We start from the raw sequence: 20176 nt of genomic DNA, 5'->3' as shown, positions 1-20176 counted from the left end.
GTGCCTTGTGGTCATGAAAATATGGTAGGTTTGATAGGCCGGGAAGCCATGTCACAAAAATATTTTGCAAATATACCATGATCACTATCAAGCTTTACTTCATAAAACTACAGTACAGCAATTAAAATGATCATGATCAAAGATTCATCACCATATATGATCATGCTCTACCTTCCTAAAAAAGGGGTGAGACCCAATAAATTGCCTGTGCGATCAAACTGAAAAAGTTGGTCCCACCAGTGCAACCGATGCGAAAGTGTAGAGCTCTGCATCGAAAAGAGTCTCTAAGCAGTAATGCAGGTCCCTGTTGTCTTCACCATTATTTTGTCGTGACAAAGTTCTCGTTGATTTTATTGCTCCATTGGGTCCTATGTATCTCCAAAAGGCTTTTGGTTGTGTGTTCCATATAATGTGTTACTAGTGGTTAGTCATGCTTTCAGTTAATTGGTACTTTTACATGCACAAAGAGTGTTACCTACATAGTTAATAGTTCTCTCCATTTTTTTTTTCATAACCAATTGTTCGGCCTCAGTTAATCTCCCCTGTTTGTGTAATTGAACCCTTGATCAAACTGTCTGCCTCCACATTATGTGGCAATCATTCTTCTTTCTGCTCTGGAATTTCTCTAGAGTGGGTTGAACCCGTTGTACTTGTTACAAGCCAAGTAGTTATACAGTATGTTTAAGCATTTGCAATTTTTACATCTGAGAAAATATTACTGAATGTATATATATTTTTTTAACTTGGGCTATTGTGGATATGTGACTACTCAATAGCAGGGGAACAAAATTGATAAAGGCTCCTGTAATGTGCCCACATAATACTTTTGCGCACTTTACCAAGAGAGGCCTGTCAGAATCATTGGATGCTTACCAGGAGTCATGAGTCAGACCTAATCGGATGGAGTGTTTTAAATGAACAGCGTACGGTGATTAAATATCTAAAAAAACCCATTTTGTTTTAACTGTATTTGTTGATTTTATGTATTAATGAATGAAATTGATGTTTTGGTTAAGAGATACAGTGGAAAACCAGTTTGCCGTCCTGTTTAGAAATAATTCATGTAAGCTTCTTCAGCCATATGTCCAGACATATGGTCAGTGTGGTCTCAAGTGCCCTTTACACAATAATATGTTGGTCACTGAAGAAAAAAGAAAAACAGCAGAGACTTTTACCACCAGGAAAAGGACCTATAGATCACACATTTGTATAGCACCAACGTGCTAAGTTAAACACACCTAACCATAAATCCGATTTGAGTTTATGGTTTTGATGCTACAAATTGAAGTGGGGTGGGGGATGGCTTACATGGCTTAGTTGATGTTGGCTGGCTTTGCTTAGCTTTGGGACTAAACCCAAATAGCCAACAAGGGAGTTTTTACTCCTCTGTTAGTTCTGCTGTTCAAATCGATAATCTTTCTCACTGACAAACAAGCCAATAAAGTAGCACAGGCTTTGTAAATCACCTCAATGAAGAATCTCCCATGTTTGTCATTCAGTGTTGTCTGATTTCAAGTGCATTTAAGTTTTTTTTTTCCCCAGTTGGTGTCATATTTGACACATTTGTTTAGGTGACGTAAATATTAAGCAGTCCAATGACAACCGGCGATGATAATTTTATCCTTTTGCTTAAATGTGCAGCATGAAGACAGGACTGCTATTAAACAGATCACCAGGTGAAACTTTTTTTCCCCAGTCATTGCTATATTTTGAACATTCTATTTCATTTTCTCAGATGCTTATCCTGACATTAGTAAAAAAAAAAATCTTTCTTGTATAGTATGTTGTTAATTACATCCCATTGCAAACTGATAACAGCTGCAGCTCTCCTACGTTTTATTTCTATCTATTTTTAGAAGAGGCACACAGGCGACCCACGTGGCCCTTTGGGTCTTCCTTGTGTCCGCGAGCACCATGTTGGTGACCTAGGGCTGCATGATAATAGCCGAAATAATAATAATGATAAGTTTCATCAGTATCATGATGTAATCATGATTATTAATCAATTTTATTCCTCACAGCAGGGAAATGTTTTCATTTTTATTGCAGTACTTTTTCACAAACTAACAATTTCCACTTCAAAATTACATTTTGTAAATAAGAGTAAAGGATGGATAATTAGGAGAAATAAATGTTCCCACAAAAAAATCTACTTTACTGACACCAAACTGAATAAACATGCTATTACAAAGTGAAATGACAAATTGCAACTTGATGGAAATAAATACAGTTAATACATAGAAGGCAACGTTAGGCTGCAATCACTCAGTTTTTATTTGAAAATCTGTCAATGACGGTATGTCTCCATTGTTCTCCTTGAACATTGGTCAGTCGTGCATGGTCACAAACTGCAAAGAACGTGACAGTTGTGATTTACCTTTCAATTAACTCCCCTCTTCCCATTGCAGTCAGACCAACTGAAAAGTTATAGTCAAGGCTGCTGCTACTATTGGCACCTCTGTCAGTATACTGAGAGCTCCAAGTTCAAAATAGAAGCTTCATACAGCGACTGAAATATATATTTAACGCATCACAATTTTTCCTGTTAAATATATTTCTAAATGTGCTCCTGATATGAGCATTTCGCCAACTGTTATAATAATAATCCAATTACTCCACACATTCAAAGAAAGTAGAATCATATATTAAGTTGTGTGTAACAATGTGAAATGACACTGGGGAACAAACTGGTATTTAGTTTAGTCAGTCAGTCCTGTTAGGCCAAGCAGAATTGAGGATCTGTTTCCCTTCTATGCACAATTTTATTGTGTCACAGTGGAATTTTTAAGATTCCTCTGTGGTTTCTTATTATCATATGTTGACTGAGAATCAGTCGATAAATGGAACAGAACAAGAAGGGAGAGAGGGGGAAAAAGAGACACAGCTCTATTTGTAAACATAATGAGAAAAGAAATCATGACACATTTACAACAATAAAATATTAAATATGGATTTTCCAAGGGACTGTAGTGCTAGACCCTGTGTGAAGAACAGGACAAGAAAGGACAGGAGAAGCAGGATGCAGGACAAGCACAGTAAACCCGGCTAGCAACTGACATGTGGTGGGATTGACTAAGTATATTATAAATCTCTACGACGAGAATATGCAGTTAATGAGAGGACACACAAGCAATTCGCATATTCATGAGTTGTTTGTCGCAATAAGTGAGTGGGCCCACACCCAGTGAATGAGTCCCACGGGTGTGTGCCAGCGGACACATGCAAGTGAATGGACACTGTTTTACATACACAAATACTGACAGAAATGTCCTGTAATTGCTGTGCCTGCACCGCTGTGGCTGAGAACCCCAATTCTTCTGTTCTGCTGTTAGATCAATCAGAATTGAGAATTTGCATCCCCTTTATGACGGAACAGTTTTACTGTCACAGTGGAGTTTTTTGAGCTTCCTTTGTGATTTGTTTGTATTTTAATTGACGTTTTATTGAGTTTCAGACTCAATCTGTTAAACAGAACAATTTCTAGAAGGAGTGGACAAGTGTGGACAGAATGCGAAAACGAAATCATTCTATATTTACAACAAAGAAAAAAAAAAGATGTTACTTTAATTGTAGTGGTACACCCTGTGAATAAAGAACAGGACAAGATTGGACAGGATAAGGACAGGAGAGGAAGCATGCAAAATAAGGATCATGAACCCGGCTACGTAACTGGAATGTGCTCTGACTGACATTAAATTGTAGAGGTCGATAGAACGAAAACTTAACTGGGGTGATACACCACACCAGCTCAATTGAATGCCGGGATCGAGCCCAGGGGTACACCCAAGAGCAACCCAGTGGATGGGACATGTCCCACACCGAGGGATTGAGAGAGGTCTGCTGGCCCCCTGAGGCGCCCTGGCAACTGGTATTTAAGACTTTATACAAAAGCCTTTGTTTGCAATGACACGGTCAAGACTCCTCCCGTATGGAGAAACTCGTCACGTACATTGCTCTGGTAAGACTTTGGCCCATTCCACTCCACAAGCTGACTTCAAATCTTGAAGGCTCAATTGTATTTAAGTCTGTTATTGGAGAGGTCATTCGAGTAACTTATTTTTTTTTCTTTTAAACCATTTGAAAGTTTCCTTGGACATACGTTTTCGATCATTATCCTCCCGAAATGTAAGTCTTGTTTCATTTTCACATACATGCAGACCTGTTGCATTTTAGCAAAATATGCTCTTTTGAACTCAAAATAGGCTATTTATGTCAATTGTATAGAGCCGATGAATTTTTTTCCTGGGAGGGGACATTGCTGCTGTCATTGGCTGTTTCATACTCCTTGAACACCCCTCCCCCCAAAACACACCCACACACCGGAATTTCTGACTATTAATCTGTGGCTAAGGGACCACCATATTGGGAAGGTCGTTGTTACTGTGAAGGCAATGGCACACGACTCCATTTTTACATTTAGAAAACAGCTTTCGTGTCGTGTAGTATTTGTCTGACACTGTCTGCCCTAACCTAGATATTTCAGCCCACTTATAATTTTATAAAATACTTTGAAGTTAGAAAAATAGAATATTTTTTTACTTTATTGATGTTCATGCTGTGGTTAAAAAAAAAAAATCAAGCTACTCACTTGAGGAATTGTCTACTTTTTACTCTTAAGTAACTTTGGCTACACTTCTCACTTCTGGAGTAGGCATCCTCTATTACTACTCTTACATTTAAGCAACATTTGTGCTTATCAGATGAGCCAGTGTTATATTTATAACACTGGTGTTTTTTTTCCGCTTTGGTACTCCGGCTGCAACAATTAGCTTGTGATGATCTTGAGACTGCTTTGTTCTCATTTTTAGGTGTTGTCTTTGCTTTCCATGCCTTTTTACACCTCCTTTTCTTTGTGTTCAGTACTTTTTCCCCCCTTCATTTCAGATTCTTACACACAACGTAATTTTTGATCTTATTTGTTCCAATTTCTTTGTATATTTGGATTACTTGGGTTGTTCCCACCCTCTGCTGAAATTTTCAGGTCAAAAGCACTTTTGGAAGTATATTTGGGAAAATGGTGACATGTTAAATACTTTTTTCAGCTGCTCTATCTTACTACTTTGGACATCAGTGCAATTTTAGGTCAGTGACTAGTCTCTTGTAATTGTGTCAGCCATAATCGTGATCACAATTAAAATTCAATTACTGTGAAGCCCTATGGTGACCCCTGCCTTAGTGCTTTTCTCAATCATGTTAGTCAAGGTGGGCACGTTTGGCCAGCGGGTAGGACAATTGAGGAGGCAACCTGCTCCTATTTTTAGCACATTCCCACAAAATATTTCACCAAAAAACATTTTAATTTGTACACAGACACACAATAACAGTTTAGTTGTTGACTCTAGAGTCTTGTCCTAGATACAACTGGGGTGTTATTGTGTAAAATAAAATGAAATGATGGTGACAAAAAAACAAAGGAATATATCACAAGCATATCACATGAGCCATCAGTGTACCTTAGCAGACCTACTTTCAGCCAGCATCAAAGGATGAATTCTGCATTATTTTGCATTTTCCCTTAGCTATTTTGTGGCTTTTGTGATACTTGTTCTGAAAGGACAGTGGTCAGAAAGGACAGAAGGCTGTGAGAAATTAAAATATACACCAATGACCATGAAGTAGGAAGACTAATGAGCAATACACAATATGCATCAGTCCTGGAGAATTAAGTTGATTTATTTATGATTGATTGTTTTACAAATTATTTTTATGTTAGTGGACACATCTTCAACTTCGAGTGAGTGACTTTTATTTATTTGATTCTACTGTGGTGCATCTGTAGTTGCAGTTTGAGAAGAGTACTAGATACCCGAAGAAGTGGTCAACCCTACAAAATTGCCGAAAAGATAAAACTGGTCATGGACATTGAGGAAATTTATGCCAAGTACTGGTTGTTTAGTACTTGTAAAAACAATCTCCCATTTTCTTGGTATGTCTGGGCTATTGGGTAGGGTCTCAAGATAGAATCCTTATCTAACAAAGGGTGGGCGGATGGAGGGAACCCACGGTTGAAATCTCCCAAACACAATGGGTCGTGGAAGTGCTGGAACCTGTCCCAGCCATCTTTGGACAGGAGGCGGGGTACACCCTAAACTGGTTTCCAGGCGATTGAAGGGCACAGAAATAAACAACCATTCGCACTCAGATTCACATATTCAATTAATGTACATGCATGTTTTTGGGATGTAGGAGGAAACTGGAGTGCCTGAAGGAAACCCACCTAGGCAGGGGGAGTACACGCAAACTCCATACAGGTGGGTGCAGGATTTGAACCCCGGTCCTCAGAACTGTGAGGCAGACGCTCTAACCCACGGATCCCAAACTGGCAGTCCGTGGGCGATTTGCGAGATATTATGTGGCCCCCACTTTAATATGAATGTTTGTGAGTGCGCTCCTCAAATTTTATATCAATGGTACTTTTACATTGTATTTGTGCAGCGCTGACAAACCTAGTAATCACGGTGGGGGTATCGGTATATGATTCTCGGGGGCGTGACAGGCTCGATGCAAGCAGATAAACATTTTTCAATGAGTTTTATTAGTACTTTTGCACACAATGTGTTTACACCAGCATCCTTGTTTCTTATTTTGTCTTTAATAAAATAGATGTTTGAAAAGAAGTTTTTTTATTTTTTTTTTTTACATTTCTGATTTAAATTGCATGTGCGTGCACATTTTATGAAGCTGCAGCCCAGCGTCCGCCAGACTGTGCTGCCCCTAAGTAAATTGAGTTTTAGACCCCTGCTCTTACCAGGCATTCATCATGGCACCACAAACAACATGGATAATGTTTTTGGGCAGATGAAACTAACTTTTGGAATTATCTTTTTCATTTTTAAATCACCAAAACCTGGCATATCCAAAAGGGGTGCGAAGACTATTTATTTCATAACCAGGATTCTAGATTTTTGATTAAAAGGTCTAATCCTTGATTGGCAGGCACTTGTTTCAGATGGCTGTTTCTCTCACTCTCCTCATGTTAGTACTGAGTGGATTTAAGTCTGAGAGAGACACGTGTCCTAGTGTTTTGACGAATACTGACGGAAAGCAAATTTTTTGTCTGTAAATCTTTTCATCTAGACTGGAATTTGTTTATATTGTTTTGCATGCTAAAAATCAGTTGACTTCACAGGATTTTCCTTACATTTCATATCATGTTGCTTTGCAGCTAATCTAAAAAGAGCAGCATTTTGGTGCCTCTTAGTATCAATTGGTTTCTCTGAAAATCTCACAGAGATGTCGACTGTATCCTTAGATTATATGTGAAAGATTTATTGTATACTTGTGCAATAAATATTCCCAAGGATCTATTGTTACAAGGAGGGACAATTGTATGAGATTAGAGTTTGCACAAAGAAATTTGCTCATTGCGTATTTACACAAGTTATCCTCAACAATGCCGTCCTTTTTCAAAATAATTGATTTTCATATTTGGTATCGATGATGCATGTAGTAATTTCTGACCTGCATTTGCATTAGCGATTCGTATATAATTAGATAATCTCCAAACACAGAGGATTTTGATATACAATGTGAGACTCTGTGTGGCATAATTAAAATCTTTTCTTACTTTGTGCATTGTCTATGGCCCCAGGTGTCTTTCATTGTCTGAGTCAGAAGTTTCTAAATTAACCACTTGTCCTAATTGGAGTCTTGTAATGCAGGAATATCTTTTGGATTTGTTGGACTGAGATTAGATGGTGGCCTCTTTTCTAGGGCTGGGTAATCATATTGATTGATCAATGCATTGCATGACTTCCCCCACAATTCAGTATTGATTCAGCAAATCCTGAATTGAGTCACCTCATGGCCAGTGGCGAACGCTTTTCCATGCGATTCGGATTGTATTGACTGAAGCCACACTCGACCAAACAACAACAAATTGGTGACTAAAGGAAGCAGCAGCAGCGTGGAGCGAGTGACTTCTACTTCTAAATTTGAGATTTTTCATTTTGGATTCCTCTGTATTCCTTCCTTTGTGGCATTTTACAATGTGCTTCAATGAGTGAGGTACGACTGTTTGTTACATCCGATGGCACAATTCACATACGTACTGTAAACAATGAAAAGAAGCCACTGGTTTCTTTGAGGCAGCACATCGAACTTTCTCTAACAACGACCGCTGCTCCGCCACGCTCTCTTTTCCTAATTTACCTTGCACACACCGCCCCCACTCTTAAAGACGTACAATCATAATTACAAATGTTATGCGTCCACCACCGCTGCTTTAGTTAGCAACACAGTCTGGGCAACGTAGAGCAAAGGCTCATGTTTACTTTCAATATTAATGGAGAAAGTTAAAGAAGAAATGCTATTGTTTTAAGAGGCAAATATTTTTGGAGTATGTGAATAATCAAAGAAAAAGTGGTTAAACTGAATGAGATTTTCTCTTTTTGAGTGGGAAAGGTCTGGTCTGAAGCCAAAGTAGAAAATGCATGATGAGATGGTGTGTAATTTTAAAATTCCACCTTGGCACAGCCTTATCCAAGATGAAAGCACAGAAAATACAGTGCAGAAAAAGCAAATTCTGTATTTTAAATGTGTAATGTATAACATTAATAACATAAGATTGGGAAAGGAAAAGAAGAAGAAGTTGATGAATGTTAATGCTGGAGGAAAAGCTTCAAATAAGTCCCACTTCTTATCTGGAGAAATAAATAAAATCCAGAAGAGATAAAAAGAACTGCAGAACGTTTTGAACAACGTCAGTTGTGTCTTGTCTCGTGATCAAGCAATGGTCAGTCTTCACAGGAGGCTCCAATGTCTGAGTTAATAGTTCAAGTTGTTGACAAATTAAAGGAAGTGTTGGAGTCCGTCACGTTTATTTAACAGAAGGATGACTCATTAGTAGTGCTGTTGTGTTATTGTCACAAAAGGAACTTGAATTGTACATGCACTAATTTGGTGCCAGGATAACGTATTAAAACAATACTGTAGTCCTATTAAGGTATTTGGTTCCTTGAAGTTCGATCTGTGTGTCTCCCCTTCATCCTCGCTGTACTTAGCAAGAACATTTCTTTTGTAGAGACCATTTGAATGTGTGCAGAGGTGGTGTGAGGTAAGCAGTTCTAAAAGAGGATCAAGGCTTTGGCATAACTGCAAAAAGCTTGCACCAGTACAAGACCACTATTTGTAAACTAAACTAAACTAAACTAAACTAAACTAAACTAAACTAAACTAAACTAGACCTGATAAGTAGAGGAAAACTTGGTGTTTTCCCAGTACATTATTTAAATGCAATCCCCCATTTACTGAGCAAAAATTGCTGCATAAGAATCTTATTTCAAGGCAGCAGTGCAGTGCAGACTGACCACCCAGTCACAGCTCTAGCCCAGCCAATAATCCTTTGAAGTTTGCTCTCATCAACACTGTGGCTCCAGCGAGCTGCCATGGATGCTGCTGCTGGGTGGGGGGTTGGTCGTATGAATGCAAATGTGACCAATATAAGCATGGATTATTAGCTTTCCACATGAAACACCACTTGCTTGATTTTATACAAATCTAAATGTGAAAAATCCGGTTCTTTTCGGTTCTTTTTTTTCTACTCCGTTTATACGTCACACTTCAAAGTACCACAGAGATGGGACCTTGTAGTCATCATTGTATTCGGTTGCATGTTTCTTGGACTCCATCTGTATCATTAGCCCTGTAAAGCTTGAAAATGAAATGACAGAGACAAATGTAATTTTTTGAAACTGAAGCCTTTATTGGTCCTTTTGAACAAACGGTAAAATAAAATTACTGAATATGTACCATATTTGATACAGCTAGTCATAACTCAAGATTTTTACTTTCATAACTAGTCTTTACATCGATTTGATTGGATGGACATTTTTTTCCGATTGGTTTTGATGTCATACTTGGCCAATTCGATCAGTTATGTCATTGATGGCCTCTGAGACAGATATGTACTCTGTGTCACCGTCGTGCACACTATATCTGAATCCAAAAGCCAGTTTATTTTTATGTAGTACTATTTATATTTTTTGTGTCTGTTGACGTAGTACTGTAAATATTTGACGGCCAATAAATATTTATTTTTTGAACAATTAGATACAATAGTATATACAGTAAATGAACAGGTGATTTCAATGCTCATTTCTCCATCTTTTGACCGGTTGTAGGTTTTTTTTAAACTTGCTGATTGGTGATCGGCCCCAAAAATCGTAATCATGTAAAGCCTCTTCATAACGAGCTAAAATGATAATGGTCATATCAAACATCTTACTATTTCTGAACATAAGAATAACATTTCCCACTAATTATCAGTAGTATAATTGCTATCATGCAGCATTGACAACTTCATATATGGAATTCAGAATGGCATTGAAAGAGGAACATTTAGGATATGTTTTACTATTTTCATGAGTCACAAAGCTTTTACTTTGCATGGTGGAAGGGCTGAATAATGTTTCTGTTCTTGTTCAAGCAAAGATGGACTGTGTACTTCTCACACTGAACGTAGGCAAAGTGGCCTGTGCAGAACTTGCCTCTCCGTCAAGTTTTCCATGTTTGGAAATAATTAAGGGCAACATTTCTCACATCAGCAGTGTTTTTCCTTAAGCATTTCCTCATACGCAAAGTCTGAGGAATACTGTACATGTAGGAGACCAATCAAACCCATCTTCAAAGTCTTCCCTAACACTTTCCCAAAAGTCAACAATTGGAGGTTCAAACTGTTTTTTTCCCAACTGATACTCCCTCCTTTTTACTCTGCCGCTTGCTAGCTGCTTTTGTATTGCATCATTTGGTTCCGTTGTGTCTTCACCTGGAACTTGTTGGTCTTGCTCATCACTATCTGTGCTTTCTCTAATCTTTGCAGTACTACTCTATTCCTCCCCTTCAACATCATCTTCCCATAGCTGCTCAGTATCACTTTAATTCCCATCCATAATCCCTTTCAAAGCATCATCAATGGCACATTTTTATGTGTAATCTAAAACACGTACTTGCGCACACAAAAAGCAGGCTGTATTTTTTCATCCAATTTCTGAAATTAATACATCATAAAACAAAATCTTACCAGCGACTTAATTTAAACCTTTTTTAATTTAAAAGACTTGTTTGATTTAAAAAAAATGTAGAATTTAGATTTACTTGACTTCATGCACCTGCTGTCTGAAATTTTATAAACATTACCATGGTTTTACGAAAACACATCATTGAATATTGAGTAATTTCACATTTTATTTACTAATTAACTATTTGCTCAGACACTATAGTTTTTTATTTTTAAAAAAAATTTCTACCTTAAAGAGTTTCTTTCGGCTTGTCCCTTTCAGGGTCGCCACAGCGTGTCATCTCAGATGAACGCACATATATGTTTGGCACAATTTTTACGCCGGATGCCCTTCCTGACGCAACCCATCTCAAAATTTCTACCTTAACCTCTTTAAATTCAAGAGTAATTCTTCCAAAACGGGGTTCTTGTTTCTCATTTGTGGTGATCTTGTGGGGCCACTGGAAAGCCATCTGTTGGGTGAATTACTGCTCTCTGGTGGAAGATCAGCACCCACTCAAGAGGCGCTGCCCGATTTTACATTTTTTTCGAATGCACTGATGTTAATATATTTCCCCTTTTTTTCCACTCTATTCACGAAACATAGGCTACATAACATTTCCTCCTTTTTATGTTATGTATGAATAAGTACGCCTGGTTGTACTTTGTGGTAATTTTCAGCTGAATAAACCAGAAGCATTTTTCGTCCATCTAAAGTGTTTTGTCTGTCTCCATCTTGTCGATCTAGCGTGCCAATATTGTTCTTCTTTTGTATTTATCTAGCCAATCTTATTTTTCTAATCTAATCTTTATTATGTCACAGATTTAAACATTGATTTGTCCAGGATGACTGTGCTATATCTCATGTGAATTAACAGCCACAGATCTCAGTCATCTTGAAGTTTGCAGTTTAGCAGCAAGGAAAGAAAAACATGCAAATAAGGAATTTTATTTTTACAATAATGGGCAGAGGTTAAACATATAAAAACAAAATTTAAAAGGCTATACTGCAGTATGCCTCATGAAGGGTTTTACTGTACCATATTTTCATGACCATAAGGCGGACTTAAAAGTATTAAATTGTCTCCAAAATAGACAGGGTGCCTTATAATGCGGAATTCCTAATGTGTGCATCCGTAACGGACTAGTCCTGCTGACACGCTGCTTATACAGAGGAAAAGCGGATGTGTGAGAGGACAGCATGGGGAGTTTACAGGGGTAAGGACACTAAAGCCAAACCCTCCAGAAGAATAATAATAATGCCGCTATGTGTTTTGTGCCAAATATCGTTTTGGCTAAGGACCCCCCCAAAAATGGGACCAACAAAGAGACACGCTTATGAAGCACAGTTTAAACTGCAAGCTTCCAGTTATGTGGAGAAACATGGGTATCGAGCAGGTGCGAGAGAATTCAAGAGCAACAAAACTATGGTGCTAAAATGGAGGAAGCAGGAAAACGAGCTTTGCCAAGTCAAAAAGGCAAAGCTGACTTTCTGTGTAAACAAGGCAAGGTGGCTCGAGTTGGAAGAGCAACTCGAGCAATGAATTAATAATCAAAGAACAAACAACCGCCATGAAAAAACAAGCACAGCAAATGGCTCAGAACTTGCTATTATTCCAGGAGGTTTGACAAAGCAACTTCAACTGCTGGACATCGGTGTAAACGGGCTGTACAAAGTGAAGTTGTGAGCTGTGTAGGAGCGATGGATGACAAATGGCGAACACAGTTTTATTAAGACTGAGAAGCAGTGCTGGGAGAGTTACACCACAATTTGTGAATAATTTGTGGATGCCTGGGCTAACGTGTCTGCTTCCACTGTTGTTCGAAAATCGAAATCTGAAGACCGCATGGCAACGACACTGACTCTGACAATGACGAGAGGGAACCTGGCGTATTTGATGGCAAATTTTTCCAGGTGTTTATTTTGGATACAGAAGATAAGCAATTTGATGGATTTGTGAACTAGGATTAGTCAGAGGTAACTGGAGACAGTAGTTTTGATATTCATATCGTATCCCTTAAGTACATAAGTAAAAGTGATCTTTGCCACAAAGTTGTACATGTGAAGCTATATTGTTGCTATTGTGGTATTACTATCATGAATGTTGATATCTAATTATTAATACAGTAACATTTTGTTCACCTAGTTAATGTGTTCTCTCTCTCTTGCTCTCTCATATTTTTCACAAGACCGTTAGATTTCGAGATGTGGAATATTTGTAATTGGGGGATCACCAATTGGTAATTGTTTTTTTTTTTCATTTTGTATAAATTAATTGGAAGGGAATTTTCTGCAAGAATTGGCACTGTAATTATACAATATTCATTGAATAGAAATCACAAATGACGAAGAGCCAATGTGTTTCATACAACAAGTCTCACACTGTCTTCCTTTAAATAAAGCAGTTCAGTGATGTATGGCCAATTACGGGCAGTCATTCAACCTGTGTCTGATTCCTTCAATCTTAACGTGTTTATACTTGATATTTAATTTCAACACTCATTCAGAACCTTCTAACATATCGGGTACATGCTTAACACTGACATTAATCCTATTAATCCATTTTGGGAAAACTGCAAATCACAAAATATTCCAAACATTCCTTTTCACCTCACCTCATTTTGCAATCCTTTCAAAGGTAAAATCATACAAGCTTCATTTTATGGACAGGAGGATGTTAAGTAAAGTGATAGCATTTTTAAGAGCGATACAAGTGTGAAAATAACAGACACTCTAATTCATATTTGGGGGGGAAAAAAAATCAAAATGCTCTTACCAAAATGACAAATGAGAATACTTCAATAAGTTATGCTGCAGATACACCATTCATTTTCTTCAGTATTTTTTTTTTTTAATTTGGAAAAACAATTACAAGTGTTATGTAAATGTTGCCACAACAGATGCACTGTACCCATGATAATTAAGGGAAAAGGTAAAAAGGTGGTTACTTTTGGTTAGTGTAAAGAATCCACAGCCCTTGCTGAGACTTTGGCATGGTTATGGAGACGTAAACTGATAAATACAAAGCAAGACATGTCGTTTTAACTTCAACTATGATATTGTAGAGCGGCTCAAGTGTTTCTTTTGGGAGTTTAATCCTCAAGTTACTCAATGAGAACTGGTATTTACTGGAATTTGATGACTTGTGTTGTGAGTCTGAGAAATAATTTGACTCCCTTATCTGTGTTGTCCTCATTGACAGAGCTTCCAGAGAACTGGACAGACACGAGGGAGACCCTTCAGGAGGGCATGGTATTCCAGCTCAAGTATCTGGGGGTCACAATGGTTGAGCAGCCTAAAGGAGAAGAGCTGTCAGCAGCTGCTGTCAAGAGAATAGTAGCCACAGTGAGATGCCGTGCACACAAATACCTCCATACAAGCACACACACATAATGAGAACACTGAATCCATTCTAAATCACAATTAAGAGACAGGATTTTTAAAAATGCTTTTCTAGATCAAGTCTTTACAAAGGCACGAAGAGTTACACATTTATTTGGTTAAAGTAGTTCTGTCCAACTGGCTGCTCGCCTGGACTCCCTGGAGGTCCAGGCTGACATCTTAATAAAAATACAATTAGTTTGGACACTCTTGCTCAGTATATGGCTCAATCGGCTGTATCATGCTAGAAAATACTTAATGTTATTGGATCTGGCAGCTCAGGGGATAATTTAGTGAGTGGTGAAACAGTGGTGGGACTCTGGACACAGTGATGTATGGAGAAGGAGGAGGAAGAATGTGATTGCTCCTAATCCACCAGCTACCCACAGTTATGCAAGATACCCGAAGTGGGTGGCATTTTTTTGTATCATATTTTGCTATGCCATCTGTGATAGTAATCTTGGGTCGGAATGTGATCAAACCAAAATTTTTCTGTAATTATGGAATACTTCTAACTTGGTCCCGCTCACAAATATCAAAAGAAGATTACCAAAATGTTTTAAGATCTCAAAATAAATTAGTAATTTACTTTTAATGCACATTTGCATGTTTTATACAGTGCCTCTGTCCTTGTTTTAATTCTTTTTGTGCATTTATCAACCTTAAATAATTAAGCCAAATGGAAATGGATTTGTTTTTTTTTATCAGATGTGATAGATTCAATATTTTTATTTGTTTGAATTTCTACGGAGTGTGGCTACTTCACTTTGACTCAGTGGTACTATTGAAGTGATTTCTTAATTCAACAAATCGGCCGTTGAGCAGGCCTGTGTTTGTGTGGCCAGCGAAATGGAACGCGGCTTTCCAAAAATTGCAGTTAATCACAGTTAACTCGTGATTGAACAAGGAAAAGCAATTACTTTTTGCAATAGGGATAGAATTGATCATTTGAAAACTACATTTCGTATTTGCTTGATTTCATGTTTTTGAATATTAAAATGGTTGTAGCTTGATTTATAGGTCTGTTTTGCACCTGTCTTTTACTTTACTTCATGTTGTGGTCATTCAGGCCAAAGCCAGTGGAAAAAAGCTCCAGAAAGTCACATTAACAGTCTCCCCCCGTGGAATCATCCTTTACGACAGTGCCTCCAACCAGCTGATAGAAAACATTTCCATTTACAGGTCAGTTCTCCACATTCTGTCATGTACTTAGTTAATGGTTAAAATGGGAGGCCCCAGTTATTGCATTCTTTTAGCCTTAGCTTGACTTAACTCCCAGATTAAGACAAAATTTTTTCTTCACATGCCTTTACTCATCTGTCACTGGATTTTTGTGTGGGATAGAGAGGTGTATCTATCACTGGATTTTTGTTGGGATAGAGAGGTGTATCTATCACTGGATTTTTGTGTGGGATAGAGAGGTGTAACTTATTTGTGTCTGTCAGCAGTATGTCTCTCTCTCTCGCTCGCTCTCTCGCGCTCTATGAGGAACAACAAAACAGCTGTATGTCTGAGCTTTCATGGAGGTGTAACCGACTGACATGCACACATTCTCTCACACCCAAGTGACATAAAACATTCCTTCATTTGCCATAGAACACTTTTGCCTGTCTCAGCCTGTGTTCTTTGAGCTGCATGTCCTTAGTTGTCCTCAGGCTAAAGATTCATGCCCAAATGATTTCCCAGTTTGCACCAAGAGAGCTCGATTGGGAGTCTTTTGGAAAGTATGTACAATAAATAACATTTTAGTTTCCTCTTTCCTGGATAAAGTATGTTTCTTATTGTTAAAAAATATGTAAAATTCTAGTAATGTAGGTTACCTTTGTAACACCTGAAAATTAAATGGTGGGAATTGAGAGCCATTTCAAGATATTGTACAGTAAATAATGAAAATTCTTGTCACGGTTGTTACATTAAAGTTACTGTATTAGAGGTCTTTCAAATATTTTGCAGGGACTGTTTTAACAGCAACGAGACTGAGAAACTATTTGAAGCACTAGTTCTGATTTTGTTAGTCAAACCTGACCTTTTTTTTAAATAAATGGTGGGAATTGAGAGCCATTTCAAGATATTGTACAGTAAATAATGAAAATTCTTGTCACGGTTGTTACATTAAAGTTACTGTATTAGAGGTCTTTCAAATATTTTGCAGGGACTGTTTTAACAGCAACAAGACTGAGAAACTATTTGAAGCACTAGTTCTGATTTTGTTAGTCAAACCTGACCTTTTTTTTAATGTTGATAGTTGGTCGTTATCTTCACAAAATGTTATAAAAACATGGAATGAGTACTTTACGCGTCTAAAGTTCCCCATAACAAATATTCAAGGAAAAAACATTTGATTACATGAGTTATTCCACTGTACAAACTCTCATCTCACCAATAATGTTCCATTTGGGCTTTTTCAGTCGTGTTTTCAGGGCAATTATTCCACTTGAAGTGGCACAATAATTTTGATGCATCAACAACTAAGAAATTCGGTCCATGCAACCAATTAGTGAGTATATTTAACTGAAAATGGTCAGCCAGTCGGAGAAGAACTTCACTTCGCAGCAGACGAAATGAAACCGTCAAGGAGATACGTCGAAATGTTTTACTGTTTCACTCTGATATGAAGACTTTTATGAGCAGATTTTTGTTTTTTTCTTTATGGGCGACATTGCACGAAAACATTCCCCAAACGGCAATATTTTTCCACACATAAAAGCTCAGTTTCTCTCTAACCCATCTTCTAATTTTCAAAATTCTCTGGTTGAGGTGGCCTTTCCAACCAGACCCCAAATTTTGACAGAGTGATTTACCCGTTATTTATTTATTTGCTGTTTTTAAGTGGCACAATTTAAATTAGATTTTACTGTGACTTAATAGACTACTTGATAGTCTGTTTGTCAGTCATTACAGAACAACAGGCGGCAGTAGTTTCCTTAGTAGTTTAAGTACGTAGTATTTAAATCAAGGAAGGTGTTCTTAAAAGTCAGTCCGGACCAACTAAGCGGCATGTATGTTTCATCTTTTTATCTTTTGTTTAGCATCATTTGATTCTTTTTATCACCTTCTGGCGTTGAGACCTATGTAGCTATGTATAAATTGTGCAATTTGGTCATCTGAACATGAGGCTTGTTTTGTTTGTTGTGCAAATATACACACAGTCATGGGTCAACAATGTGAATCCTGGCGAGGTGTAATTGACAGCAAAGCCTTCATTTGTATGTCACTGTGTGACTATCACGGCGTTAATGCCAGAGCGTTACACCATTTGTCTTTATTAAATCTTCTCTCTGTAGTGTTGGGCTTTTTCCAAATAACATTTCACACTGAAGGGAGGGTCAAGGCAAAATGAAAAACGTCCCTTCGTTGGAGTGAGATCCAATTTATTTAAGTGCCTTCAGACACCCCAGGGTCTGACTATTCATTGATTACCAGTCTAACCGCCTCAGTAGAACTTTGAATGACATTTAGTCCAACTAAACAGTCATCTTCATCAACTTGATCTTTTTACAGTGTTTAAAACTTTGAGGTGTGTGTAGCAATCTCTTCGACAGGGTGTGAACACATAAAGGAGCTTGTATCTACCTTGCCATTGGAGTTTTACTATCTTGGAAATCGGATAATCAAGAAACTAGATTTCATTTTACAACTAGACACCCAAATTCCCTACACCCTCATTGCAAACAGTTGCCACTTAATCTCGTTTTTTTTTCCTTTGTGCTTATTCATGAAGGATTTGCATACATTTATGTTCACCTTGATATATTTGTTTTTGATTAACTTATATTGATATCCACAACTCTGTCAACTCAGGGGAAAAACAAAAATCCAATGTTTAAATAAAGACATCGCTCCACCATTTTAAATCTAATTAACCAGGATATGTATCCTTTGCAGAGGTAGTAGGAAACAGATTTTCTCTGTATCGTACATGCTCATTATATTAACCCCATTAAGCAACAATGACACAGCTGCACATTTTGGGCTTTATTAAAAAAAAAAATGCTGTATAGTACTATCTTGAACCACATAGATTGCATAGCTTGGCTAAATTCATTATCTTCACAGTGCATTGTTACATTCCTTCATCCTCATATGTTTTTCAGAATATCCTATTGTACAGCGGATAAAATGCATGACAAAGTGTTTGCTTACATCGTCCAGAGCCAACACAATGAGGCACTCGAGTGTCATGCCTTCCTCTGCACAAAAAGAAAAGTGGTAAGCAATTCAGTTTTAATTAGAATTGTGTATTTCTTTAATGCCAAGCAGTTACAAAGTAGCTTTGCATCGGCTTTTTTATGCTTTTTGCTTATCCACAAAAACAATGTTGGTAGTATATACTGTAATCAGCTGGTCTTTTTGACAACCTAACATTCAAACATTAAGTTACCGTAGAACTGAAGTAGGATAAGGAACCGGATCATTTGAGGTTAGGTTTGTCATCATTCCTTCCTTCCCGTGGGGTTCCCAAATCAGTGAACCACACCCTCCTCTTCCTTCCTCTCGCTAATTTAGTTCTTGCCAAAACACTACACAGCCTCCCAGCTACATAAATAGTGCATGGTGACTCTTCCTCCTTTTTGAAGTGTCTCTATTTTGCTTTTAATGGTCACATCTAGTTTTACTCTGCCATGGTTCCGTGACTTAATATTGATTCTGTGGATTCAGAGCCCGTGAGTTATCATTTGGTATTTGTCATTTGTCTTCCTTTACTCATTTCTCTCTTGTCCGTGTGCTTCCCCCCACAGGCACAGGCAGTAACCCTAACAGTAGCCCAGGCTTTCAGAGTGGCATTTGAATTCTGGCAGGCTGCCAAGGAAGGTATGCATGATTCCCTTGACTTCAAGATCAGTATAACAGATGAGTGGAAAACCCTGTCATCTTTCCTCTTCTGATGTTTTCCTTTTAACATATTGAGCATTATTGTTTTTTAACCTATTTATGTTCACACTGCATTTAATCTTGGTCACAGAACGACTCCATAGTGAATGTAAGCACCAACATTGCGCACTCAAAAATGGCTTAACAATTGTGCAACCCAATATAAGCAAAGCCAATGCTCAGTTTTGATGACAGTCAAAATATTATTGAAAAACCTTTTCAGTCATTATGGTTCACTCCCCTGACTTTGCAGGCAGGATGGGTTCATTTTCCACTTGGTGAAGGGAGGAAGAAAGGTCTGAGTATAAATTTGTTGCCTGTTTCAATGTTCCCATTCCCAAGCAGTCCAGGGAAGAGCCTGTTTTTCACCCTAAATCAGTAGGCTGAGATAGGCTGCAGCTACCATGACCCTGAACAGATAAACCGTTCTAGAACGTAGATAGGAGTACACGAATCACTCAATGTTGACTCGTTATGGATATAACGTGTAATATTCTGTCTATTGTAGATCCGTATATCCACACTTACTTTAAAACCTGTTTGAGTTTATTTTCAATTCTATTTGTATGGACATTCTGACAATTATGGACAAATGATCAAAGTGAATTTTTATTGGTTGGAAGGTCTGAGAACCTTTTCATATTTGTAGTAATTTGTCACACATCCAAACCATTTCTTCAGTGTTATATCAAGGACACACAACATTGGTGGGATTTGATTTCTCTTTTGATGTGCCTCTCCAGTTTAGACAATCCACCCCCGTGAGAGAGATTTCCCGTTTATGACCACACATTGCTTGGCTTCAAAAGTTCTTTAACACGTTGACAGAAGGGCTGCGTCCAGTAGTTGTTAATTAAAATTGTTTAACACATGACCAGCACACAATTTTTGAAAGCACATCTCACTATGATGCACTTCAATTGTAC

At 37.8% G+C, this 20176-nt stretch overlaps 1 protein-coding gene across 2 annotated transcripts in view; it reads left to right on the top strand.

Annotated features, from left to right (window-relative positions):
• Window positions 1-20176, top strand: part of ldlrap1b (low density lipoprotein receptor adaptor protein 1b) — a 41851-nt gene that overhangs the window by 4514 nt on the left and 17161 nt on the right. For both annotated transcript variants that reach the window (XM_061843697.1, XM_061843696.1), the window contains exons 2-5: window positions 14200-14342; window positions 15448-15560; window positions 18473-18587; window positions 19118-19190. In XM_061843697.1, the coding sequence (XP_061699681.1) occupies window positions 14200-14342; window positions 15448-15560; window positions 18473-18587; window positions 19118-19190 (444 nt within the window). The remainder of the gene's footprint in view (window positions 1-14199; window positions 14343-15447; window positions 15561-18472; window positions 18588-19117; window positions 19191-20176) is intronic.

The sequence above is a fragment of the Syngnathoides biaculeatus genome, chromosome 15 (assembly GCF_019802595.1).
Source record: "Syngnathoides biaculeatus isolate LvHL_M chromosome 15, ASM1980259v1, whole genome shotgun sequence".
NCBI lineage: Eukaryota > Metazoa > Chordata > Actinopteri > Syngnathiformes > Syngnathidae > Syngnathoides > Syngnathoides biaculeatus.
The sequence above is the reverse complement of the archived record's forward strand: the minus strand, read 5'-3'. Positions and strand labels throughout refer to the sequence as shown.